Raw genomic sequence first — 26,460 nt, 5'->3', positions numbered from 1 at the left:
CATTATTGGAGTGTACGTGTATTCTCGCATATGTTTATATTATTATTCATTATTATGTTATATTAAATATTTATTATCATTTTTATCATTTTATATTATAAAATTATTTATAATAAATAATGTGTCGCCCTGGATATTAACACATCATCAGTTATACGTTAAAAAGCAATAATTTAATAATTTATTTTATTTATATAATTTTGGTAAATTTGAAACTTTTAATACATCGATCATTAAATATTAGACTAAAAATAAAATTGTATTTATTATATTTTTTGCACGATGCAAGCCTGCGTTAAACTTACTACCCTTGGAGGTAGCTGACCTGTCTTTTTCAGAAACAAAGGGTAGTGACGTGTAAAAGTAATAATTTAACATTAAAAAACAAGTAAACCATGGTCCCAAAAGCCCAAACCCTAATTTTGAAATTTGAATTATAAAGGGTCAATGAAAGCTACACGAGACAGAGCATGTTTGAGAGAGGGAAGCGGATTTATCGACTCTGACGAATGTAGATCATAGAATACATACTACAATATATATATAGGCACCTCCGCCTCATCGGAGTTGCAGTCCCCTTTCTCTCTCTACCCTTTTATTTTATCATTATTTTTATCATTTCTTTCTTCATCTATTACAATACCCATATGCCAATTTATCTATTTATCCATTCTTTTTGATAAAGATTGGATTTTTGTCAATACCCAACTCATTTTTGTAGCTAGAGATTGAAAAAGTTTGCATCTTTTAGGGTTTCTTTGTGTTTCTTGAAACCCTAAGCTGCTAATTGGGTGAAGAAGATCTATGGCCCAAAATGAGCAGGGGATTGACCCTGCTGTTCTTGATGATATTATCAATAGGCTCTTGGAGTTCCGGCAGGCCAGGACTGCCAGGCAGGTTCAACTTTCTGAGAATGATATCCGACAACTCTGCGCCGCAGCTCGAGAAATTTTCCTCCAACAGCCTAATTTGTTGGAGCTTGAAGCCCCCATCAAGATCTGCGGTATATAAAAAAGCTATCCATTATTTGTTGATATGTTTGTTCAGTTATATCATTGCCTGCTTGTGTATGTTGTATATTTTTGTTATTTCCTTGGTAGGTTTTGGAATTCGGATGGTGTTTAATTGTTGAGGGATAAATTGCATTTTTATGTTAATGAGTAATATGTAAATCTTTCTGAAGAACAATGTAGGTGCATGAAATTGAAAATCAAGCATATAGATGTCATACTCGTTCCTTGCCTTTTTTTTTAGCTTCAGAATTGTACAAGTTTTAGTATTTAGTTTTGACCAATCTTTTTGCTGGGAGAAGCCGGATTGGAAGGAGAAATTACTTGTGTAGATAGCTGATCTAGTACTGCAAGCAGGGTTCCATTATTCAGTATGTACATTACTTTATAGTTTCAGAGATGGGCTATTTGTTAGTCACTGTCAATGCTAGTTAATTAGCAGAGACAAAACATTTATACCTGTAAACTACCCATTCAATTATTTTGAGTAATTTGGCCCGATGAAAGTCAATTTAATCGTATACAAAATTATGGCTAATTTCTAGTCGAAAATCAGTACCCAGTACAACTACAATTAAAGTGAACTATGTACATTCATGGGCTCCTTATAAAAAGTGTTTAAGAGATACTTTGTGGTCCTATATGTCATTTTTCACACATCCTAGTAATAAACTATTTTTGTCTATTTTGTCACCCATAATTATCAGTATTCATTTTTGCTGGAGTTCACGGGCAGATTTATTACTAGGACTAAATTGAAAAAGTCTTGCCATAAATGCACCCCCATCAGTTCTGTACTTATCTTGATTAGTTTAACAAATATTAGAACTACACTTGTTGCTGACATAGTTAGTACCAAAGACTAACTTTTATCGTGGAATTTTTTGTGCGAATCAAATCCAATATTGATCTAGTTACAATCAAATTTGGCTTTTAAGAACAGCATGATTCATGTAGGGCTGTTCATAAATTAGTTTCTATCTAACCCAGATATCTTCACCATTCTGAGGTAGGGACTTGGGGTATCCCCTTAACCTCTTTATTCAGGTAGTAAAGAGTATTGCATTTACTCGCATCTTGATGTTGATGACTATCTTTGCAATTGGATGTGGCCTAGGTTGATTTATTATGTGGAGCTTTACCATGAGGCATCCTTTCCTTCTCTGTTGGGTTCACAATACATATTAAAAGATTGATTAATTTTGTAGGATATACATCCTCTTCGAGTCTTATAATTCTGTATCTTTAGTTTTGGAATGATATATAGTAATTAGTGTTTAAAACGTTATCGCCTGTTTTTATTTTAAGTAATTAATGGTTCAAATTCCACAAGGGACAGGCAACTTAAAAGCAGTAACTTCGATGTTCAAAAGAAGATATAAAGCTTTTTTTTGGTAAGGCAGCGGTTAACTGACTATTTTCTTTAGTGATCCTGCGTTGTTGACATGACATCTGTTGTGCTTGCGATTGTCTTATTTGTATCAAGACTTGGTATGTCTTTCTTGTTTTTAAGTGGTTGTCGGGTTTTAAGGGCATTTTTTCTGTTTGATCTAATTTCTAAACCATGTTTAGCTTGTTTTGGTTTTGTTGTCTATTATTTACTGATACTGGGTCTTTATCCTTTTTCTTGTTTTCTGGATTTTAGGTGACATTCATGGGCAATACGGCGACCTTTTAAGGCTTTTTGAATACGGCGGGTTTCCTCCTGAGGCTAATTATCTGTTTCTCGGGGACTATGTGGACCGCGGAAAACAGAGTTTGGAGACTATATGCCTCCTTCTCGCTTACAAAATAAAATACCCTGAAAATTTTTTCCTTTTAAGAGGAAATCATGAATGTGCCTCCATTAACCGTATTTATGGATTCTATGATGAATGTAAGCGGAGATTTAATGTGAGACTCTGGAAAACGTTCACAGACTGTTTCAATTGCCTTCCTGTGGCTGCTCTCATTGATGATAAAATTCTTTGCATGCACGGTGGCCTCTCTCCAGATTTGACCAACTTGGATCAGATAAGAAATATAACTCGTCCAACAGATGTTCCAGACTCTGGTTTGCTCTGCGATTTACTTTGGTCAGATCCTAGTAGAGAAGTCAAAGGCTGGGGAATGAATGACAGGGGAGTCTCGTACACTTTTGGCCAGGATAAGGTTGCAGAATTTTTAATGCAGCATGACATGGATTTGGTTTGCCGTGCTCACCAGGTGTCTACTCTTCCATTTATATCCTTTCTAGGTTCTGTGTTTGAATTGTAATGTTTACACAGACACTCGTTCTTTTCAGGTTGTGGAGGATGGGTATGAATTCTTTGCCGAGAGACAGCTTGTGACTATTTTTTCAGCCCCCAACTATTGTGGTGAATTTGATAATGCTGGTGCAATGATGAGTGTCGATGAAAGCTTGATGTGCTCCTTTCAGATTTTGAAGCCTGCAGATAGAAAACCCAGATTTATGTGAAGCCAGTCTTGGATTCCTCTCTCTGGCCGAGGTAAATATAATTGTAATGCTATGTGCAAGATTAATGAACTTGCTGCTTCATTTGTTGTGTGCTCTTCTTATTAAAAGTGTTTTTTTTAGTGTTCTTGTGTCATGGGACGAAAAAAGATACAGGGGGAGTGGGCGACTTTAAATATTTGATTTTGATTTCGGAATCTGTATTGACAAATGTTAAGTGCGCCCCTGTACCATAATTTTACGACTTATTATGTGAAAATTCTCAACAATTTACAACATGCTGCTAAAGCTCAAAAATAATTGTAAGGAAAGAACAATGAATAATACAATTCTGTCCTAATTCCAAATGCAGGTTGGGAATAGGGTCAAGGTATGTAATTACTATTCTCTCCATTATATTCAGTACTTAATTAGAGGCATTACCTTTAAATTCCTCAATAAAATGATGAGAGAGGTTTATGGTCCTATATATAATAAGGTTTGGAAAGTAAATGAATATACACAGGACTGAAGCATTTATCTGAAAGTTTGTTGGATTAAGCTCTACTTTAAATTTGTGCCAATGGAATGGAAATCATAAATGCTTAGCTGCATAGTACAGATTTCATTTATTCACTCCAACCAGGTGGAGCTTGATACTTTAAATGTTGAGCTAATCTCACTTGTGCAGTAGTAAGAATTAGTTTAGCAACATATTAGTTTTTTGATCTGCCTCTTTTTAATTTTCAGAAAATCCTTGCCTCTTTTTAATTTTCAGAAAATCCTTCTTGCTCATGTTGGAAGCATTACTTTGAAGATGCTCTCCAGGCTTGGGCGGTGAAATTAGAAAATTATCCGTTTAAATGGTGTAAGATCCTTTAATTTAAAGGTTCTATGTGTTGCAAGACATTCGGAGTTACCTTTTTATATTTTTGGAGGCAAATTGTCCCCTTGGTTGGTTGATAGCCCCCAAGTATTATTTGTATCCCAATTCTTCGTGCTGTTGAAGAGGACCATGTAAATGCATTGGATATTGCAGATTCGGTTTTGTAATTTTGTTAGATTGTCGGCTGTAGTCGTTAATTGCCGCTAATCATAGTCTTTCATCCATCAAATTGCCAAAATTCCCGAGCTTGGTAGTGCTATCTAATTTCCATCGTACTCTGTGTTAATGCCACTTAAAACTTAATCAGTATTTTTTGACATTTCATTTCATTGATCCCTGATTTGATAACCGAAAGAGTTTGTGTTGAAAATATGATTTTTAATAAAAAATATTGGTAAAATTGTGTAATGCTATCTACTACTAATATCTTAATATAGGTGACTTGTTTTTATTAGCGGAGTGTACCCTTTGTTTGTAAGACCCCAATTATAACTTTACACCTATATATTTGAGATATTTTTGAGACTTTGGACTTTACTCGTATAGCCTTTCTCGTATAAAAAGCCAGTCTTGTAGACGAGTACAACGGACAATGAAATAATGAATGAAGGTGCACGAATAAAGGTCATGACAATGAAAAGCTGCGCAAAGAGGTTAACTGTATAATTTTTGTTCCAGGCTAACTGATTAGAAATGTAAATGAGATCTAAGGGGGTTTCAATGAAAAGATTAAAGAAGTGATGTAGCAGAATCTGAGTAATAATTTATAATCACAAGGGGTGCCTTTTGGCTTTTGTGATGATAATTATGCCGTTTTGTCTCAGACCACTCATATTATTACCCCAAAGATAATATGCTTATAATTTGGTAAAGAAGGACTTATATCAGAATAAGTGCAAATTTGTTGCTAATACGCGGCTTATGCGTGCATTATATATCCTGCCACCAGCATATATATTATTTTTTTAAATTTAAGTGCCGTATTCGTCAAAATAAAAATAAAATAAAATTCAAGTGCCGTAGGCTCGCAGCTGACAAAAACAAAATTTAACAAGCAGCTTTGTTGTTATCATTCAAACTCACTATATATACATTAAGTTTGGACCCTGCAAAAAACACAATTCAGTTGATCTTGAGCTTCCTTTTTAAATTGACTAGTAGGTCTAAGTTTTCAGAATGGAATTTCACATGTGTATTCTTGTTTTGATGTCAGTGGCATTATGGAGCTTGACAACTTTTACAGGGGATGCACGCCCGGTTGTGATGGATGCGGTGGGAAAATCGTCGGATATGGTTAACTACTGTAGTCCCATCTCTATGTCCCCGAACATGGGAGAATCATCAGATACGGTCAAGTCCAGTCCAATTGCTCCTAAACCCGTATCTAGATCAACACATATGAGAGAACCAATGGATATGAGTAACTCTGAACCTGTTGATCCTGAGTTTGTGTCCAAGTCCACAAACATGAGAGAATCACCACGTATGATTAACTCAGAACCCGTTGGTCCTGAATTTGTCTCTACATCGAGTAACATGGGCGAACCAATGGATATGAGTCACTCTGAACCTGTTGGTCCTGAGTTTGTATCCAAGTCCACGAACATGGGAGAATCACCACGTATGGTTAACTCAGAACCCGTTGGTCCTGAGTTTGTCTCTACATCGAGTAACATGGGCGAACCAATGGATATGACTCACTCTGAACCTGTTGGTCCTGAGTTTGTGTCCAAGTCCACGAACATGGGAGAATCACCACGTATGGTTAACTCAGAACCCGTTGGTCCTGAGTTTGTCTCTACATCGACAAACATGGGCAAACCAATGGATATGAGTAACTCTGAACCCGTTGGTCCTGACTTTGTGTCCAAGTCCACGAACATGGGAGAATCACCACGTATGGTTAGGTCCAGTCCCATCGCTCCTGAATTTGTCTCTAGATCGACAGACATGGGAGAACCAATGGATATGAGTAACTCTGAACCCGTTGGTCCTGATTTTGCAGACAAATTTGCATCGCATGATGTTTCTTCTGCCACAGCGGATACAGCTGCAGAGGCTGATCCTGGCCGCTTCAATTAAGTCGTACTGAATCAAGGTTCCAATAATAAAACGCCACTCCTGTGTGGTGAATCTCCTAATGAAACTAGTGTTGTCACGGTGTGCATGCATGCTTGCCTGTATGTATATGATGAAAGTTACATTTAATAAAATGATTACACGTTTGCTTGCAAGTTCGTATTAGCACATTTGATCAGCAACAACTTTACAACTTACAACTTGCTTCTAATTTAAGCTGGAACAAATCAAAATTTTGTTTTACCTAACATCCAGACTAGTTATAACTTATAACTGTCATTCCCTTCCTTGTTGATATTACACCAACTCTGTTTGATTGGACCATCTGTGATGCTTGTTAAGAACTAGTCCATTTAAAACCTTAAGGTGTTAGAAAAAGGCCTCAAATGGATCTTATGCTATATTTCAACGGGGAAGAACTTCATTCTTATAATTGATATTTATTATGCAGTACTCCAAATAAGTACCTATGTTTTTACAATATTACATATTCTTAAATAGTGCAAGGTTATTATTTATACATTTATACTCTATTACACCTTTCTTCAACAGTATCTCTGTGTCAGCTTCACAAGAACAGAGACTTTGTGAAGACCGAATCATATTTTGGTCTTCATTCACGTATGCTACTCATGTACGTATTTTGAGAGCCTTGTTCATCTGACAAAACCCTCCTCAAGCCTTGTTGCATAACCAGCCTTCCGTCAAAATCTCCCAGATGTCAGCACAAAATGTCGATAGTAGCTCCCATCACAATCACAGAGAAAATAAGTGTGCATATCAAGTCAAAATTCCTCTATATAACTGCCTTGATTTGCACACTTATTTTTTCTGTGATTGTGCTGGGAACTACTATCAGCATTTGGCACAACAGATGGGAGGTTTTGCCGGGGAGCACGCCTCGAGAGGCTGCTGCAACAAGGCTTATAAATTAAGAAGGATCTACGCTAGACATTGAGCTATCAGTAGCTGCAATACATGCATGAGTTGCATATATATGAGGCTGACTACCTATCAAAATACAACAGAAATGAGATGTAGATAATGTATACAACATCGAGCTTCGAAGATCTTCCAATCTTCATTTCCAGGCCTTTCTTCCTAGGTAACCTTGTGTAATCAAAATTAAACTTGATCTTGATGGTGCATGAAGAATAAACATAGCACATGTGTGTTTATATAGAAAAGGGAAATGTACAATTCGGAATCTCTGCTGAGAAATGAGCTCATTATGTCGACATTTCTCGTACAATCTTTTTATCATTATTTTGTTCTTCTGCTTGTATGAGGACACTGTCCTGATTCTCCTACAGTTATTTTATTCCCACTGAAGTGTTTTCTTTTCCAGATCTTGAAATATTGCGTATTTTTAATATTTTGTATAAATCTACACTACTACTGCTATAAGTGTTATAAGGTTATCGTTAAGCTTGCATTTCAATCGTCACCCTGACTAGGGGAATTCTGAATTTGGTGTTAAAGTAGACATGAATCATCTCAGTTGATACCACTCTGTCAAAATTAAAGCATTATTATTCTCTTAATCAAACCAAACACAGATAGTATATTCTCGGAAGGGTGAGATGTACGCAAACCTTACCTCTGCCTTTTGTAGTAGTGGCTGTTTATGGCTAAGCTGGAATTTGTAACTTCACTTATATCTGTCCGAAGAACTACAGTCTCTACACATCTCCTTCACACTCTTGCTGGACTGTCTGGTATATCTCGGGTTTTTCTGTCAAATAATCATATCCATCCGTCGTTAAATGGCAACCACAGTACAAATGCACTGGTCTAAAAATCCTATAATCAGTGGTAGCCTTTCTGCCTTTTGTCGTTTCTTCTCTTAACACCTTGTCTCTCAGTCGAAAGGAGACTTGGTTCCATACTGAAGGAACTGACTCTTTTCTGGGCTTTTTTTCCTCAAAGAAGTGGCCCTTAGCCACCTTTGCGATGAATTAATACAATATATGGTCATCATCTTACAAATTTGAAATTCCGGTCAACAAAATTAAAAAATGGATAAAATTCAGTTACATTATGACAAACATGCTGCACAAACTGATTGGGTATTTGGGTGTGTCAATATTTTTCAGATACTTTTCTCACCTTCTCTTACGGAGAAAGATCCTTAATAAAATATAAACAAAATGATCCTTAATAAAATATAAACAAAATGAAATTAGGATATTAATTTGTTATGTAACACACTCAAATTTTATCCATGACCTTATCAATACAAGACAAAGCCCAGATGCTCCAGGGTCCTTAAATATGTGAACCTCTTTCTGCGACTAGAAGCAGACCCATTGCTTTTGTACATGTCGGTATTGTTCGTATGGTACTTGCCCCCATTGATACAGTAGTATATTTTGGATAATTCACGATATTTTTGTTGTTGCCTCCATGGTAAATAATTAGGAGATTGTCACCGGAGAGCAGGGTTCAATTCCTGCCAGCTCGAACTGGTTTAAAATCAGGCAAGGTAAATTGATTTGGCACCACATATTGCATTTCTTTATGTTATCTGAACAGAAAATGTAATTGATCTTTAGATATATCTCAAGGGCCGGGGCTATATTATATATTGAAAAGACAAAAAGCAGTAGGGTCTGAAGTCTGATGTAGAAATTTTATCTGAGAAAATGCATGACAAAAAGCAGTAGGGTCTGAACTGTTTTGGATATATATGTGATTGTGAGGGCACTGGGCATTTTCCAAACAAAAACAGTGGAGCAACAACCTTATCCACACACCGGCTTGTCGGACTAGAACAGTTTAGCTTTCACAACTCTTATGTATGTATAAAAAAGCACACATGCTGCAGATTATTGAGCTTTCATGTATTGTTCAACAACTTGCATTCTCTCACACTTGTGTTCATCTGAGCTAGTCGGTCACAAAATCCTTCCCATTATATACAGGGCCGTGCCTGAAATTTGAAGTGCCCTGTGCGAAATGTAAAAAATGTGCCCTAATAATCTAAAAATATACGAGTACATGCAATAATAAATATTGACACAAAACTGTAAAAATCATATTACAATTAAAGTGCATAAAATATTTTTTTCATATTATAAAAATTAACTGAAAATTGTAAAGAAATAAAACAAATACATAGATAATATAAAATTATCTGAAAATTATTTTTCTAACATTTTTTGAAACAAACCCACCAATAATATTATTATAGCTAGTCTACATTTTCTAACAAATTATTTTTATAATCTACATTTTATATTTTAATTACTTGTTTCATATATATTTAATATATATATATATATGCATGTATAAATTAAAAATGAATATAATTTAAAATAAATTAGTTACTAAAGATTGAATCATTATTTTAATGATATAATTACTGCATATGGTCATCAAGAAAGAAAAAAAATAGTATAAGCAGTTAAATTAATTAACTTTAATGAAGTTATTGAAGTTAGTAGTTAAATTAGAATTTTATCAAACTGTGACAATTTTCAATGCAATTATTTTTCAATACAAATATTTATTTTTATTAACATGATTATGATATAATTAATATTTTTTTAGAATTTATATAACTTATTCAAGATAACATTTAAAAAATATTGAAGTGTATAACACTTTTCAATTTTTTTCATTTACAATTTTTTAATCTTAAAAATAAAATTTACTTTTTTTGTTATTTTTTTCATTTTAACTGTACATACATATATATACACCTACATAAAAATTGTGCCCCTAATATTTGAGGGCCCTGTTCCATTGAACAACCCGCACACCCTCAGGCCCGGCTCTGATTATATATAGTTGCATAACGAAACACACATATATAATTGATTAGATTAAGGATAAGCATATCAAAAAGAAAGAAAAATAAATATATAACTAAAATCGTCTAAAAGATAAAATATATTATATAACTATAAGAAGATTTAATGTATTAATAAAATTCATGAATTCTATTGTATTTCTCTGATCCATTAATTATTTTAAGTTCAAGTGAATTATTTAAACTCTACGTAAATTCAAGTCGATTCACTGTTGGATATGTAGGAAGACTCGAGTCGTTCATAAATCAAATGTAGACTCTTGACTCCACTTGATGGGTTTTTTTTTCCCACTTGATGGGTTAGAATAACAAAACTTCGAGCGTTTAGTCAACCCCGTTTATAATACGGAGTACCTTTCAAGGGACCTAACGTAAACTCTCTTAGCCACCATGTATTAATGACTCCACTCTATTTGACATTTCATTGATCGATTTTGACAGTGTCGTTCAACCGCCTCTAAACGAGGAGAAAAGACGACACCCAACTTTAATAATAAAGAATGCCAGTTAGGTAAACACTAACCCATGTTACTTATATCACATATATATATATATATATATATATATATATATACATCAAACTGTATTTAATTTTATAACGTTCTAATAAATGTTGGACGTTTTCAAAATACACGTTCAATATATCCATATTCACACCTTTCTTATAAACCATCATCAGTTCTATAACCTATCATCAATCTAAAAATTGTGTTTTATTGATCGACAATCAAATCGATACTATTACATCTCATATAGGCATCATTTATTTGTTCAATACTACTACATCTCATATTTATTTTTACATCGTTTGTTTGAATATTCTTCTAATTTGGACGTCATAACTCTTGCGAACAACATCTTTTTTGATAGTTTCACCTTCATACAACATGAATTTAAAAAGCGTTACGAAATATAACGAAATAAGTGCGAACCAAACTATTACAAAAAGAAAAAATTAATCAACCAGGATCAAATGAAATAACGAAATATCTACATCAAGTTACAAACAGAAAATAGAACTTTTTAGCTATTATCATAAATATATAAATAATAAATTAATTTATGTAAAAGAAGTATCTAGACACAATGCAAAGCAGGCGATCGCGAGCTGTAGTAAACCCAACACTAGGTTACCATAGTTACCGCCCCCAAACATGTAAAAACGCGTGCAGTAAAACATTTCCACCGTAAAAGACGCGTGTAAAGTACACTATACACACGTGTGTAAAAAAGTAACCTTAAATAGTAAAATATTCACTGTGTAACCGCTGGCTCCCTCTGACGGGCCTATGCGTGTCTCTATATACTGTCTTTATAAATCTGCATATCCCTCTTCTCATTCCCCAAATCTTCTCTCCAGGTTCCACCGTCTTTCTCCTCTTCATCCTTTTTTATTATTATTTTATTATTCATATGTATCTCTTGTTTTACTAACACCATCTTTGCTCTCATAGAAACACAAGAATGGCGAACAATGAAAAGCAAGCGGCTTCTTCTCCAGAGAACTTGTTGGATGATTTTTTCGGTATCAAGCAACACCCTGATTCTGCGAGTGTTCTTGCCCTCTTATCATCGAAACCCAAGGTCTTGATTTCATCGTTTCTTTTATTGATTAATTGTTTTTTTTTTGTTTTCGTGATTATTGAATTGTGTAAAACATTTATTAGTTGTTTGGAGTTGATGTGTTAATGGGGTTGGCTTAAATTTGTCTGAAGAGTTGTTATGTGCTGTATATCGGTTGTTATGTTTTTGTTGGGACTAGAAGGTTTTGTTGATTCTAGTCAACTTGATTGAGTATATTCTGCATACTATGTGTTAGATCTTATTGGGAAATTTATGTTTCACACTGAGTAGAAAAAGTTGTGTTACTCAGGGACCACAGCCAGGATTGAACCAAACTGTTTGATGGCCCGGCCCCCCTTGTATGAGTCCTTGTTGTCTTGCTTTTGACCCGTAATTATGTAGCTTTTTTAATTCTATTAAGTGCTGGTATTTGATTATTCAGTTATGATAATTTTATCAATGTAACTTTAGTATCTCAATTCTCACGTACGTGGGAGCGATAGTTTAGGCAGGATGCATTTACTTTAAGTTCAATTATGATTAGGTTTATCTGAGTTGAAAAGTTTATATTTCGGAAAGATTAAAGCACTGGGTCCTTTTGGAATATTTCAATTATTATCATTGTTATTTCAGGATTCCGACACCGCAAATTCTGCGCCAACAAGACGTATGCCTATGTGTCTCGGTGGAAGTCAGGCCTGGAACCGTAACCAAGGTCTGTTGATTAACTAAAATTTTGTGTTAATAAAATCTATAATGTTTAGTGTAGCTATTTATGTCATGCGTAATTAATTTTTAACTGTGCAAGTATGCTTTGAATTTCATTAGTTCTAATCTTGTCATTAAGTTTTGAGGTCATAATATGCATGTTAATTGTTAAGAGAAATACTTAATAATATCCTTACAACTTTGTGGACCTGAAAAGATCAGCCGACTATCGTGTTAAATTTATTTGATTGTTTACACAAAATATCTTTAGTCCTAAATCATTCTATATATCTATATCTGCTTGTTTCTACACCATGGAATTATAGTTTGAAAAATTAATACTCTCAGAAAGCTGGACATAATGTAGTGGCACTGACTTTGACATATGCACACTTTTATTCTTAAACAGGGAGTTTTCCCCAGGATAGCGGTGCTAACAAGGAAAACAAATTAACTTTTCCGCAAGAAAGTGTGCATCCATCTCCTCTCAGCTCATCTATATACTATGGAAGCCTAGAAGATATGTATGTCCAAAGTTCAAGTTCTCAAGCTTCAAAGTCCTATCCTACTGTAAGTCTTTATATTTAAAGGATCTCCATCTCTGCTCTTAATAATTTAGATAGTTCTAACAAGTTTGCAGAGTTGAAGTTAGAACTGATATGATTAGTATTTTTGATGAATAAGTACTACAAATATGAGAATGGATATAGACGTGAAGGAAGAAGTGTTGAAGATGAAGGTGCTGCCACCATTAAATGGTGGGAAGGTATGGTACTTAATAATGGATTGACGTTCTTAGCTTATACCCGGGTTTCTGGTATTCATTATAGTGCTACAGATGTTAATTGTGCCGAGATCCTTAATTTTGAATATATGCAGGATCAGTCTACTATTAAGAAGTAGTCTCTGGAAGGCATGTGAATTCTCCTTTATTTGCCAGGTATCTAAGCTTCTGACATTACCATCTTTTTTACTTGATCTTTTATACCTTACAAAATTGCAAGGTTAATAGGTGATGTTATTAATAAGAAAATATATTAAACAGTGTCGTATGTTACCAAGTCAATATTTTTGTTTAAATGTATTAGAGCGTTAAATTTACGGTATGAATGTGCGCATACCTTGGCTTGATGATGTTTCTATCTGGAATCTTGCAGGGAATTTACCAAGCCGACCGTATCTTTATAGATTACTTTCTGTGGATATATGGATAGCGCCGCAGTATTTAGTAGGTGGTTGTGTGAATGGATGGCAGAGTTTATCACACATTCCCCTGTTAGTACAACAGACATGTTCTTTTATATACATTTATACCTTTTTTGGTTTTTCCATTAGACGGTAAGAGTAATCTTAAGCCATCATATGATGTTGCTCTCTTTCATTTTCTGATGCAACTTGACCATTGTTTACCTTCAAGTTGTTGCAGAATTTGTTTATCATCAATAATAGTAGCAGCATATATCTTTTGGACATGCCTTGCTACTAACATGCAAGAATAAGATGGTATATTCTGTGATATTGAATAATCTTTTTCAGTGATCACTTTATGTTATATGCAGTTCTATGTTTAAAGTTAGGATTAGAATTTGTATGAGTGCACTCTTTGAGTAACTGTGGTCCTTCACTAATAATAAACATAAGCTAATAACAAATATCCAAGCAGATTAGTTGCTGGGCAATGCCCTGTATATACAAAATGCAGATGACACTTGAAGAACTATATTTTGTGTCTCTATTGACCTGATTGCTTTCACTATTTGCAATAGATGTTCGTTCATGTTTAAGAAGTACCTGATTAGCTTTGTAATGGAATGTAGCAACAGTGTTCTGTCTCATTAAGTACCCTGAGAACTTTTGAATTGATAATTACTGAGAAAATTAAAAATCTAGGATTTAGCTTATCAACCTGCTAGTCAGTGAACCGGACGGGGTTTGTATAGACAATACCCGTGATTTTGTTTTTCATCATATGAGATGCATTGAAACAATCTTTCATAGCAAGCTGCCATTTTAGTGGCAGTGAACAGAGTCAATCCCCTCTGTCTTGACAACTCCCCTTTTTGCTGTAAGTTCTGCTTACCATCTTTCCAGACTTTGTAAAGTGATTCCTTTAAAGAGCTCACAGTAGGTGAAAACGTATAGCCCACTTCTTCACCGACAATCACAGACCCTGTAATGCTCGCAACCTTCGTAGCCATTACTGGCTTCCCTGAAAGAATTGCTTCTAACAACGTGTGATCCAGACCCTGAGCTCGGAGTGTCGGATTCACAAATATGTCAATTGCATTGTAAAAACTTGCTAGCTGAGCTTGTTCAAGTGGCCCTAGAACCAGCAAGTTAGTCCCTAGATCTTCATATCTGGAACCCCATGGACCATCTCCAGCAACCAGAACAATCACATCGTCTCGAAATGTAGAATTCTCCAAGAGAATCTGCTTTAGAGCTTCATGCATCAAAGGGTGTCCTTTATCTTTAACTAACCTCCCTGCAATTCCTAGAACCAATTTCTTAGAATCTAAAATTCCAACCTTCTTTTTAAAATCATTACCCATGTCAAAATCTGGCTTAAAAATCTCTTCATCGATGCCATTGAGAATAACATGAACGCGTTCTTCTGGTATCATGTAGATTCTTCTTAAGATGTCTCCAGCATGATCACTAGTAGCCACATGATGAGCGTAGCTTGGAAAAAACTTAACCTCTTCAACAACCTTTGTAACCCTTTCCGTCATTGCGTGATTCTGCGAATCTTCAGGACTCCGTAAAAGCTCTTGTATGATATCAGTATGTATGGTCTCATATGCAATTCCGTGCCAACTGACAGCCAGGTTGCTTATGTTTCTTGATCTTGTATACCTTAAACCAACACTTTCAGTGTGTACCACGTCAAATGGTTTTCCAGTTGAATTTTCCTTCACAAATTGATTCCAAACTGAAGCCTGATCGAGATAGCCGGCAGCTGTTGGCTTTGTGAGGTGAAAAAACAAACTTTTGATCATCGGGTATTCAGGGAAACTGGTGTTTGGAGGTGAAGTGGTGAACACATGGAGCTCATGGCCTCGTTTCGCAAGCGCAAGGTGGAGAGTCAATGCGTGACGTTCAAGCCCTCCAGCGCGGCCCTTGATAGCCCATTTCTTGACAAACAGGGCTATTTTGAGGAGTTTCTGTGGCGGTGTTGATGGAAAACTGAGATGATTCCACGCAGACCGATAGCTTAGAAGGTCTATGCTGAGTTGTTGCTGCTCATCTCTGAACATGTTTTCGACATGGAAATCAGAAGAGTAGGACCAGTAGATAAACGTAATGGATGAGAACGTTGAGAGGTAAACTAGGATGTAGCACAGGTAGCGAAATCTTGAACTTGAGGGTTGATCTTTTGCCATTGATCAAGAATCTTGAAACTGAGATTGAAACTGAGATCTGTGAAGAAGGAATAGATCAGAGTTCTCAAGGGATCATCAAAGATTGTGCTCTGTTTCTTGGGATTGGGTGAACTTGCACATGGATTTAAATTACTAGTAGGAAATAACCTAAATAATACTCAAGAACCTAAATTAATAATTCTTGTCAGGAAATCAGTTTTCGTAGTTGACTTCGAGTTATATTAAAAAAATTCATTACAAATTTTGTCTAGCGAGTGAAGGCATGTAACACTACACATATGTATATGAGAAGTGCCAAAGGTGCTAATGTGACCAGAGGAGCAATAGCTGAAACTGTGTACCAGCTCCAACAAGACAATATCCCGAGCTTAATCTGAACCATGTTCACCAAAGCCAGCATCAAGAAGACACAGCCAGACACTGATCCGGCCGCAGATGCCAGGATTCCGACTCTAAGGATCTTCATGTTCACACGCGCGACATGGTTCACCTCCACGTCATTGTTCCCATCCTTGGCATTTCTTATGGTTAGTTTGAGGCTGGAGGCAATGAGGCTAGAGAAAAGGAATGAGCTGAACGAGTAGACGTGGAAGGAAACCAGATGCTCCGCCATTGAGGAGCTAGCTCTGCAGGATTTGGCGTCAACGAGGGTGTAGGTTGTATCGGATGGATTGAAGGCCAGGCCGAGGAAGAGGGCTAAGGTGAAGAGGGAGTTGACGTTCACTATGCCGTCTAAGGCCATGATATGAATGGTGGTGTTGGTGTTGATCATTTGAGCTGGAATTCAAGATGATGTGGGAATCAATTAATTTATTGGTCACATTTTAGAATTGCTTTGCTTTAGTTTGTTGCTATAGAGTGGCAATCAAGTAAAAGGGGTCGGAAATGACGGCAAGCAATGTGCTATTGCGGGCAAGGGATGAGACTTGGGGTTGAAGAGATAATAATATACGGGCAATTTGAAATTCGAATTTTAGCACGCTGTTGATTTGGATAGGGATCTATCTACTCGTATTGTCATATCTCCTTGACGTCAAAAAAAATTGTCGTCCACTTGGCATCAAGTTTCGGAGGTTGATTTCGAAACAAAGCACAAATTTAACATATTTAAATGCATTTACTTAAAATCGTGATATCTAATTATCAACCAAAGTCAAAGGGTCCGGCGGATCTAACGTGGGTAAAATGAACGCGCCAAAATCATATTTTGAAAGGTTAGGAAGATTGGAGAGACTGTGAAGAGCGGGTGTAAAAACATAATATCTGATTGAGTCTGATTAATGATATCTTCAATTATCAAATCTTATATATATAAGTAATTGAGATTTATTTGAGAATAATGTTAGAAAATTTTCTGTTGAAAAAATTAGTTTGGTGTTTATATATATATATATATACATATTTAAGTTATAAGAAAAAAATTATTCTTATGGTATATTAATATATGTTTTTAATTTATGAATTTTAATGGATTGTATCTGATTTTGATTTTGTGTAGATTCTTGATAAAATGCAGTAGAGTTGATACAGTAAAGTTGATATAGATTTTTTGGGATTTAAGCCGAATCCTTCAAAATTTCATGGATTTTGTTGGGTATCAAAAAAACTTAAAATACATCCCACAAAATCCATCATTCCATGAAATTCAAAAAAAACCATCAGTTTAATAGATTTTAAACAATCTCAATTTAATACTATCAGATTTTTAAGTATAATTTAAAATCATGATTGAATACCACTAGATTTTGTTGCATAATTTAAAATCTCAATTGAATGTCACAAGATTCTGATAATTTTTTAAAATCTGAGTTGAATATCTTCAAATATGAATGAAAAAACTTAATTAAATCTCAATTGAATACACCTAAGGGTGAGCAAAACCGAACCGGAATCGAAAAACCGAACCATGTAAATTCGGTTCGGTTCGGTCCTAATTTTCTAAAAATTCGTTCCATTCGGTCCGGACCGAATAGACCGAAATAAAGTTCCGTCCGGTCCGTAAAAAAATATTTCGGTCCGGACCGAATAGTCCAAAATATATATATTTAATTTATATTTATATTATATATATATCTTATATGTTATAATTATAATATGTTATTTGTAAATTTAATTATATTCATCTTTAATGAATTGGTGGTGATTAATTAATATGAAAATTATATTTATAATATAATTTTTTATTTTTAAAATAATTTCGTTTCTTTTGGTCCGGACCGGACCGAACCGAATTATTTCGCTTCGGTCCATTATAAAACTTCGGTCCGGCTCGGTCCGAAAAAATTTCAAACTTCGGTTCTCGGTCTATTCGGTTTGGTCCGGTTTTCGACCGAACCGACCGAATGCTCACCCTTAAATACACCCACTGAATGTTAAAATATGAATACATAATATCTATTAAAATACATAAATTATTAAATCACACCACTGGTAATCCATTTAAATTTATTAATTATTATTTTTTTATTAAAATATAAATCAAAAAAATCTCTTCAACATTTTATAATGTTTTCTGATAAAAAGTATTTTAAATATTCATAAATACTCCCTCCGTCCCACCAGATTCTTTACAGTTTCCTTATTTGGCCGTCCCACCCATTTCTTTACATTACAAAACTTTCCTAAAATAGTTAATGGGTCCCACCACTTTCCCACTTTTTCTTCCTTTTCACACTACTTTTACTCCACTATCTCTCTTTTATATATTAAAAATCAGTGGGTCCCGCCACTTCACCCACTTTTTTTCTCTTTTCTACTACTTTATACATATTTCTTAACCTCCGTGCCCAAACCCAATGTAAAGAATTGGGTGGGACGGAGGGAGTAGTTATTATCAAAAATTATTTAATTACTCCATAATTTTTTCTAATTGTTTTTGTTTGGTTACATATAAATTTCAATACATTCATTTGCGGATAGGGTGGAAATTTTCGAGATCTTTTTAGGTCTAAAACATACTATGTGTAATTTAAAATTTAATATATACTTAACTTGTAAAATATTCAACTAATATTACATATTATTTTTAAAAAATTAGCTGGTCTTAAGAGCATGAGTTTAGAGCAACTCCAGCAGTTTCCCTATTTCATGTCCTAAGTCCAATTATAAGGAATGTGACATAAATTAGTGCTCCAGCAGTGTCTTAGAGGTGCCTTAAATCACTAGGATTCTCCTTCCATGCCTTATTAATAAGACACCATTAGTCATGCCTTATTTGATTTCTTTAATAAAAAAATCATTTATCTCTCTTATTGTAACTTATTTTCTCTCTCTTCTTTTCATCTTTTATCAATCTCTTTCCAAATTTATTATTATTATAATAATAAGGAATGAATTATAAGGATTATTGTTGGAGTTGAAATACAAAATCTTGTCCTAAATCACTAGGATTCAATATTTTATAATATTTATAAGGAAGACACTAAGACACTGCTGGAGATGCTCTTAGAAGCCAAGATCTTAGGAATTTTGTGATACCTTAGTGTGTTGATTAAAAATTTATAAATACTTTTGAATTTATTAAAATTTATTGGAACTTTAACGAAAAACATTTTTAAAATATTACTTTCTCTGTATATATCATATATATCAGTCTCTTGAGTTTTCTTTGATATATTTCTAAAAATTTTGACCGCACTGATACAAATATATTTTTTGACTTTTTTATAAATAAAATGTAACAATATTAATATTTTTATTTAAAAAATGAAATATATTAATTTTAAATATACAATCAAATTCTTAAAGTATTTATCAAAAAATTAGGGACTAATGCTAGCCTAGCTACCTACACACTCCACTTCGTGACTTTTAAAGCATTAAAAAACAGTATGTGGGTTTAAAGCAAAACCAAAAGAGGATTTCCCTTATCTCTTTCATTATTTTTCTCAACCAAAATGAAATCTTGCTCAAATAATCTATCTTCTTAATATCTCCCTTCTTATATAGATATTAATATATTTAATATTCTTGTACATTATATGGAAAAAGCTACAATAATTACCATAAAATCATTCACCGAACCTTGACTATGGTCAAGTACGTAGGTGACCACTTATAATAACAACCTTAACTATAATTCCTTGTCACTGTCCATGTACAATGAATCAACGGTTTAAGTATATTATGGATTCCCTATATGCTCCCATCTCCACCGTTGAAAGTTTTCACAAAAACTTTTTTGACTTTTGAGGTGCATAAAGAAATAAAATTACACAATCTAAATAGAATCTCCCGGATCATGTTTACGTAGTTGAACTAATGTACCATCCAACTAAATCCCAATCTCTAAATGCGCATTTATTTATTGATCATATTTTGGACACATTAAATTACACCTGACCCACCCACCATGTTATCTGTAGAATTATATATACCCACATGATGCGTAATATTTTCTTGCATCTCCTGCCTTAATTCACCACCCTTTAGTGGAAAAAAATGTTGAGTGAAAAAATGGTGGCGGGGAGCGGGGTTTATCAGAAACATGGCGGAGAAGCTGGCGGCGATTCGATCCTCAGCGGGTTTGGGTCGTCTTCGGGTTCATCGACGGACGAGACATGTGAACGGGAGGAGTCTCTTGACGAATTAACTCGCCACATAACTGCGAACATGTTCATGGATGATGATGAGATGGAGAAAGGCAACCAACACATAGCTACTCTGTTTCAACCAACCAATGTTTTGGAGAATCAGGTAAAAAAATATTTGTTACTTGTTTACTCACTAATATTATTATTAACATTAATTTATTTTATTTTATTTGTATATATAATATTGTTTGTGTATTGAATAGCAGGAGAAGAAATACTACTGGAGGCAGAAGGATGTGAAGGAGGCTGGAGATGGCGGCGGAAGGGCGGTGGCACCGGACGGGTCGGGTATGAGAGCTGTGTTTCCGGCAGGGAGCGGGTCGAGAAAGGGGTCAGTTGGGACCGGCGTTTTCATCCCCCGAGTCACCGATTCTCCGCCCAATCACCACCACCGCAGGAAGCCAGGTATTATTTTTTGTTAATATATTTGATTCCGATTCCTTAAATTCAAAATTAACTTTTTATTCTGCATGAAGATATAGAAAGAATTATATATTCACGTGACCAGGAAAGAAAAAAGGATTTTATGGGAATAAAGATATTTTATTAGAATATTTCATATATGCACAAATGATTATATATATTTTTATAATTCAATGTATGTGAAAAGAGATTGATAAAGATTAAGCAAAAAAAGAGGATATGATGAAATCTCACATTCAATTGGTTACTTGGTGTTGACTTGGAATCTGATTTGTATGAGGATGGAGATCGTCAAGTTGTGAAGTGCTTGTTTGTGGCCTTGTGGGCCCTTTCATGTGCATCTTCTTCTTGTGGTTTAATGATAAACACACACATGTACAATGAATTGCCATGACTATATACTTACATGCAGATGCATATAAAACTACATAACTAAAGAGATGAAATCAAGTGGATTTTGATCCATATGTTTGCTAGGACTAACGTGCTATTGGAGACAACCATGCATATTTCATATACTAAATGTGTTGATACAGAGGAATCTTTAGATGGGGTCGTATTCCTATGCAAGACTGTATTAGATATGTAGTGGCAGATGGTTTTTACCTTTATATCTTTACTTAGGAATCTATGTGATGGGATCCACTCATTTGGTAGTGATTTGCATATGGAACTAATGAGGGTGTTGGTCTGTTTAGATATGTAGTGGAGTTCTAATGGTAAATATATCATTCTCTATTCTCTCAAGCCAATGATTTTTGTATAAATTCTAATAAAGCTAAAAGCAATTGGATTGTGAAATTCTTTATAATCGCAACCATTGGACGTAGGGACATCAAAGGAGTTGCATATCAATGTGAGAATAAGATCAATTTTCTGAGAGATATATGCACATTGCACAATTCATGTATTTTGATCATTTTTCTGTATCATGTTTACTTATCTCCGATATATTGATTTTATTTTAATTGATCTGCCTGACTTCCGACTATTAATTATATATTTTGATTATCTCTCATGGATTATTTGCTAAAATATATATAATAGCTTGCGTAATGCGTATTTCTTTTAACTCTTTATTCGTATGTAATTTTATATGATATTTCACGCAATGCGAGTTCTTTGATTCTTTAATCATATATAATCCGTCACATTCGAGCAAGTTTCATATGACATTTTGAATCATTATCCTGTCTAAAAAGATTTAGTAAAAATTTTCTCATTTTGTAGGACTTTACGTATTTTCATTGAAGAAATTAATAGCCGTTTTTAAGTATGTATTAGCCGTATAGCTAATAATCATCTTCATCTTTTTTATTGTGGTGTTATGAATAATCAGGACGAGGCTCAAGAGTGATCATTCCAGAAAGGGTGCTCCAGTCTCTGAGGCAGCACCGTGAGAATAGGAGTGCTAATGAGGCGAGCCAGGCACCTCCAAATGAAAATGAGGAGGCTCCAAGCAAGGAAGTTGTGAACCAAAGCAAAATGGACGAGGCGTGTGATGATGAGTTCCATCTGCCTGAGGAATGGATTTATTGATCTATCCAAAGAGAGGCTAGTAGAAGTTAAAATATTTGTTTAAAACATCTTATAATAAAAGACGAGCGAAGACGAGGGGCAGCTGAAACCTTTGTCAAATAAGAGGTGATCGCTTGAGGAAACATTTAATAATATATTTAATAATTAGTTGTATCAAATAAGAGTGTATCCTTTGTCGTCCCAGTCCTGGCTCACCCGAGATTTCTGAGATTTGTCAAAATAAAAATAAGAGTATGAGTACTCATGTTTCCTTTTCTTCTGAGAGGCAGTATTGGTTTATGTACTGGATCATAAAGTAATGTTACAATAATTTCTCTATATTTGTTTACCATATATCATAGCTTCTGTTTGCTGTTTGATTTATATTTGCCCGTTTTGGTTTTGCAATGGACCGGGGTAAGGCAAAATGGGCTTGCGTTTTTATCTTATTGTTATTGTTATTTTGATAAAGCTTAAATTATGTCTAATTGTGTTGATTAAAAGTAATAGGATAAACTGGATTTATAATGATAAAATGGATTTATAAGAAATAATGTTGAATTTTTTTAACATGTGAGGATATTTTAAAAATGACAAAAATACATAAATTAAAATTTAAAATTTAAAATTTTAGTTTATGTATTTTTGTCCTCATAAGGAAAGATTAGTATTTATTATAATTTCTTTGGTATTATGTGTCTAACCAAAGTTCATTATAATTTTTCATAATTGTATCATATTTTTATAGTTTCTAATACTTTTATGTTTGAATAAGTTGTTATATTATTATGTTTTTTGTCAGAAATTATATGTCATATGTCATAATTGGGTTTAGTTTCCCCCACATATTTCTTTTACTTAATTTATCATTCTTATGTTTCTTTTGTTTGCTTTGATTTTCAGGAACTTGGGAAAAAATTTTACGGCTTTTCTTTTCGGACTTTAAAGTCTTATTATCAAAACGTCCGGAGATATCTTTGCGTATCTTTCGGTTAGATGATAAATTTTATTGGATGAAAGTATTCTCTGATGTGGCTTATTGTATCTATGATACAACTCGTATGTAGATCCTGACAAAAAAAATGACTATATCTCAAGAATAATATTTATTTCATTGTTATAAATAAAATATATTATTTTAATATATTAATAATTGATATAAAAACTTAACATATTTTTAGAACTCGGCCAAATATAATCAATATTAGAAAGTTAGCTAAAATTATAATCAAAATCATTGATTTTAGCCAACATCAATATTTTTAGTCAAAATATAATCATGTAGAAATGTTTAATTTCAGCACTATGTAGTTAACATATAACCCATGTACAAAAGTTTAATTTCAGCGAGATTGGTTCGAATTACATTCTAATTTTTTCAAAAACAAAGTTCTACTTGTTGCTCGTTAAAAAGCTGATGTTGGGTTTTTAACGAATACCAAATCAGACTCGATCCTAAATAATGGCAAATCAATTTATATAGGGTGCACTTAATTGCAGTACTTTTAATTTCATGTCATCTCAAAATTGCCCATAACAACAAGGTTATCAACATACCAAATTTATTCAAACAAACGGAAATATCACAACACAACATAAAAACCAAACATTAGCAAGGATCAACAAGTGCTCAAAGGAGGCAGATCCGAAACTTTGTCATCACCATCAGAAGCCTTCCTAAAAACCCTGCTACCAAAAATCAGAAACCCTAAAGAATGTCCAGCCACCGCTACAATCAACACACCACCATTAAAAGACATAACAGCAAGCATCACAATATAAGCCAGTGCAACCCTCATAGCATGCATTAGAGTTTGTACCAATCCCGCAACAACATGGTTCGAACCTTGTTTAATTAAATTCGAGTGAGACAGCCACTCAACAATCATAACCAAAACGAAGACCACAAATAAGGCTAATACGTACATGCCACCGGAATTCTGACCTGGCCAATCGTTAAAAAGAATATCAACGTTCTTGCCCCAAAAAAAGGTCATATGCATCACCGAGTTGTGCGTGTTTCCGGTGCCGTTTTGGCCCGGTGGTGCCATCCCGTGCATGTGGCCGTCCATATTAATCGAATTTATATATTTCTGCGAGAGAGATCTTTGGAGCTAGGTGGTTGATATATCGATCTCGTTTTAGGGTTCTTGACTTGCAAATTGGACGCATGGTTTCACTATTATATATTGTACGTACGTTTCACTATCATTGCAGATAATTTATTTTAAGATACTGTACTACGGACAGTGCTAGGTAGTACAACTATAACTAACTTCCACATTTGTACTACACCCATTTTCCTTGGTTTAATTTTGTATTGTCACGCTCTTTTTAATTTGATGATAAGTGATATTATTGACATGAAACAGAATATTTCTTTACTGGAGTTGAAATGATTATTAAATTAACTAATTTATGTATAATTTTTAGAACAAGCTTTTGGAATTAAGGAAGGGGCGATTACTCTCACACAGAAATAAAATGGCAATATCCATGCCGCTCTTTCGCCAGTGATATGATAAGACTTCTGAAAATATTTGCTGGTTTATTATATGTGACGGGACCTTTTGTAATCGGTTATTATCTTGCATGATTTCGTTCGTAACAAAGACGATTGTCACGTATAAAATATGACAAAATGACTTTGTATACGGAAAAAATAATAATTAAGTGTCTATTTAAAATTAAAAGCTCTTATATTAAAAACCACTAAATTTTATCATGAGAACGTTTGCCTTTGTGCACGTTGCAAATTCGTTATCAGGTAGATACTAATGGGATTCAATTCTATGATTGGAGGAGTGAGTATAAAGGAAATAATATATTATGAAAAAATAATATAGTGAAAATAGATTCCAAGAATAATGTGACTCCATCCGTTACTGTTTGCTTATTCATATAAGGAGTGATTTTTTAACATGTATTTTAATAATGCAAAAAACAATTATATATATTTGCAAGAAAAGAAATAGTTGACGTAATTATGCGCCTTAGAACAGAGGACGTGTTTGGTGTGTATTTTTTATCGGAAAAAATTATGTCGTAAACATTTTTCATATTTATATAATAATTATAGTGTTAAATATTTAATAGATTTCTGTCCTTCCTTATATAAAAAATTTATCTATTTTCATAAAAGAATACATATTAATATTCTTTTTTTAAAAAAAAATAACAGCTAATTTTTGCGAGGCAATAGCATTCTTTGTAAACTCAAAATGGCCGAATACTGAAACTGGGCCCTATTTGGTAATCTGGGATCCACAACAGATTACTTGTAACACCCCCATCTTAAATTAAGACGAGAGGTTACCTATAAATCCAAAATCTGCAAACAGAGTACTAATATGTTCCAAACTTGAGTAAATAGAATCACTAACCATAAATTATTAATAACACTAAAGTTCCGTAACTCTAAATCACTGTAACCGAGGGTAGCTCTCCATCACACAGTCCCGGATCTCCCTAAGAACCTGCCAGAAGAAGAATACGGCATGAGCCAAATGCCCAGTACGGATTGGAAGCATTTACAAAACAAGAAACATTTAAAATATTTTGACCATCATATAAAACATTTATTTTTAAAATAACAGGCTGAAGCAACGAGGATTAGGATATATCATACCGAGATCAGAACATATACAGATACACACATCATAGGGTACCTAATGTGTGCAACAAATCGGATAACGTGTACGGCATATACAACGTCACCGTCAAATCACAAATCATATCAAAACTGAACTGGATGCATCCACGTATCCTGAACAAATAATCAAAATGGCCAAAGCTCCTCCCAAGAGCTAACAGAAGGATACGCCGTGACCAATCACACTGTCACGGAAGTGTCATGTCAATGGTGCCGCAAAGACATGGCTGTAGTACCCCCACAGCTGGGTAACTCGGTATACCCTATATCTCTAAGGGTTCACATAAATAAAATAGTTTTCACAATCGTACGATACAGATATTTCAAATAAGCCGAACAAATCATAATTTGTATAATCTTTGAAAACCGCATAACAGATATTTCAATCTTTCAAAACA

The 26,460-nt window shown here is 34.2% G+C and overlaps 6 protein-coding genes across 8 annotated transcripts; 3 read left to right on the top strand and 3 right to left on the bottom strand.

Moving 5' to 3' along the window:
• Window positions 1-415: 415 nt before the first annotated feature.
• Window positions 416-4,559, top strand: LOC108210274 (serine/threonine-protein phosphatase PP1 isozyme 2). 2 transcript variants are annotated; one of them, XM_017381591.2, is made up of 4 exons: window positions 416-1,003; window positions 2,656-3,215; window positions 3,295-3,499; window positions 4,223-4,559. In XM_017381591.2, the coding sequence occupies exons 1-3, from the start codon at window positions 805-807 to the stop codon at window positions 3,466-3,468; spliced, it is 933 nt and encodes a 310-aa protein (XP_017237080.1). In that variant the 5' UTR covers window positions 416-804; the 3' UTR covers window positions 3,469-3,499; window positions 4,223-4,559. The 2 variants fall into 2 exon arrangements, with proteins under 2 accessions (XP_017237080.1, XP_063943998.1); XM_064087928.1 differs by having other exon boundaries at window positions 4,195-4,559.
• A 6,895-nt stretch (window positions 4,560-11,454) lies between these two features.
• Window positions 11,455-14,036, top strand: LOC108206394 (uncharacterized). Its single transcript, XM_017376675.2, has 7 exons — window positions 11,455-11,583; window positions 11,678-11,807; window positions 12,420-12,501; window positions 12,904-13,064; window positions 13,179-13,260; window positions 13,374-13,434; window positions 13,652-14,036. Exons 1-6 carry the CDS (start codon window positions 11,513-11,515, stop codon window positions 13,388-13,390), a joined length of 543 nt encoding a protein of 180 aa, XP_017232164.1. The 5' UTR covers window positions 11,455-11,512; the 3' UTR covers window positions 13,391-13,434; window positions 13,652-14,036.
• A 227-nt stretch (window positions 14,037-14,263) lies between these two features.
• On the bottom strand, window positions 14,264-16,019 carry LOC108207004 (uncharacterized). Its single transcript, XM_017377463.2, has one exon. The coding sequence runs from the start codon at window positions 15,875-15,877 to the stop codon at window positions 14,408-14,410; it is 1,470 nt and encodes a 489-aa protein (XP_017232952.1). The 5' UTR covers window positions 15,878-16,019; the 3' UTR covers window positions 14,264-14,407.
• Window positions 16,020-16,124: 105 nt separating this feature from the next.
• Window positions 16,125-16,619, bottom strand: LOC108207005 (uncharacterized). Its single transcript, XM_017377464.2, has one exon. It carries the CDS (start codon window positions 16,617-16,619, stop codon window positions 16,125-16,127), a length of 495 nt encoding a protein of 164 aa, XP_017232953.2.
• A 3,617-nt stretch (window positions 16,620-20,236) lies between these two features.
• On the top strand, window positions 20,237-22,749 carry LOC108208025 (uncharacterized). 2 transcript variants are annotated; one of them, XM_017378496.2, is made up of 3 exons: window positions 20,237-20,572; window positions 20,673-20,874; window positions 22,232-22,749. In XM_017378496.2, exons 1-3 carry the CDS (start codon window positions 20,318-20,320, stop codon window positions 22,429-22,431), a joined length of 657 nt encoding a protein of 218 aa, XP_017233985.1. In that variant the 5' UTR covers window positions 20,237-20,317; the 3' UTR covers window positions 22,432-22,749. The 2 variants fall into 2 exon arrangements, with proteins under 2 accessions (XP_017233985.1, XP_017233986.1); XM_017378497.2 differs by having other exon boundaries at window positions 20,242-20,572; window positions 20,676-20,874.
• Window positions 22,750-23,884: 1,135 nt separating this feature from the next.
• LOC108208489 (copper transporter 2) lies at window positions 23,885-24,572 on the bottom strand. The gene has a single exon (XM_017379022.2). It carries the CDS (start codon window positions 24,480-24,482, stop codon window positions 24,030-24,032), a length of 453 nt encoding a protein of 150 aa, XP_017234511.1. The 5' UTR covers window positions 24,483-24,572; the 3' UTR covers window positions 23,885-24,029.
• Between the last annotated feature and the right edge of the window lie 1,888 nt (window positions 24,573-26,460).

Source organism: Daucus carota, chromosome 2 (genome assembly GCF_001625215.2).
Source record: "Daucus carota subsp. sativus chromosome 2, DH1 v3.0, whole genome shotgun sequence".
Classification (NCBI taxonomy): domain Eukaryota; kingdom Viridiplantae; phylum Streptophyta; class Magnoliopsida; order Apiales; family Apiaceae; genus Daucus; species Daucus carota.
Note: the sequence above shows the minus strand (reverse complement) of the source record. Positions and strands in the feature narration are given on the sequence as shown.

Bases quoted from the DNA above. Each gene is read 5' to 3' on its own strand.
- LOC108207004 (XM_017377463.2), bottom strand. From the start codon at position 15,877: ATGGCAAAAGATCAACCCTCAAGTTCAAGATTTCGCTACCTGTGCTAC.
- LOC108208489 (XM_017379022.2), bottom strand. From the start codon at position 24,482: ATGGACGGCCACATGCACGGGATGGCACCACCGGGCCAAAACGGCACC.
- LOC108210274 (XM_017381591.2), top strand. From the start codon at position 805: ATGGCCCAAAATGAGCAGGGGATTGACCCTGCTGTTCTTGATGATATT. The intron at 1,004-2,655 runs GTATATAAAAAA...TCTGGATTTTAG, and splicing joins AGCCCCCATCAAGATCTGCG to GTGACATTCATGGGCAATAC. The intron at 3,216-3,294 runs GTGTCTACTCTT...CGTTCTTTTCAG, and splicing joins TGGTTTGCCGTGCTCACCAG to GTTGTGGAGGATGGGTATGA.
- LOC108207005 (XM_017377464.2), bottom strand. From the start codon at position 16,619: ATGGCCTTAGACGGCATAGTGAACGTCAACTCCCTCTTCACCTTAGCC.
- LOC108208025 (XM_017378496.2), top strand. From the start codon at position 20,318: ATGTTGAGTGAAAAAATGGTGGCGGGGAGCGGGGTTTATCAGAAACAT. The intron at 20,573-20,672 runs GTAAAAAAATAT...TGTATTGAATAG, and splicing joins CCAATGTTTTGGAGAATCAG to CAGGAGAAGAAATACTACTG. The intron at 20,875-22,231 runs GTATTATTTTTT...ATGAATAATCAG, and splicing joins CCACCACCGCAGGAAGCCAG to GACGAGGCTCAAGAGTGATC.
- LOC108206394 (XM_017376675.2), top strand. From the start codon at position 11,513: ATGCGTGTCTCTATATACTGTCTTTATAAATCTGCATATCCCTCTTCT. The intron at 11,584-11,677 runs GTTCCACCGTCT...TTGCTCTCATAG, and splicing joins TCCCCAAATCTTCTCTCCAG to AAACACAAGAATGGCGAACA. The intron at 11,808-12,419 runs GTCTTGATTTCA...TTGTTATTTCAG, and splicing joins TCTTATCATCGAAACCCAAG to GATTCCGACACCGCAAATTC.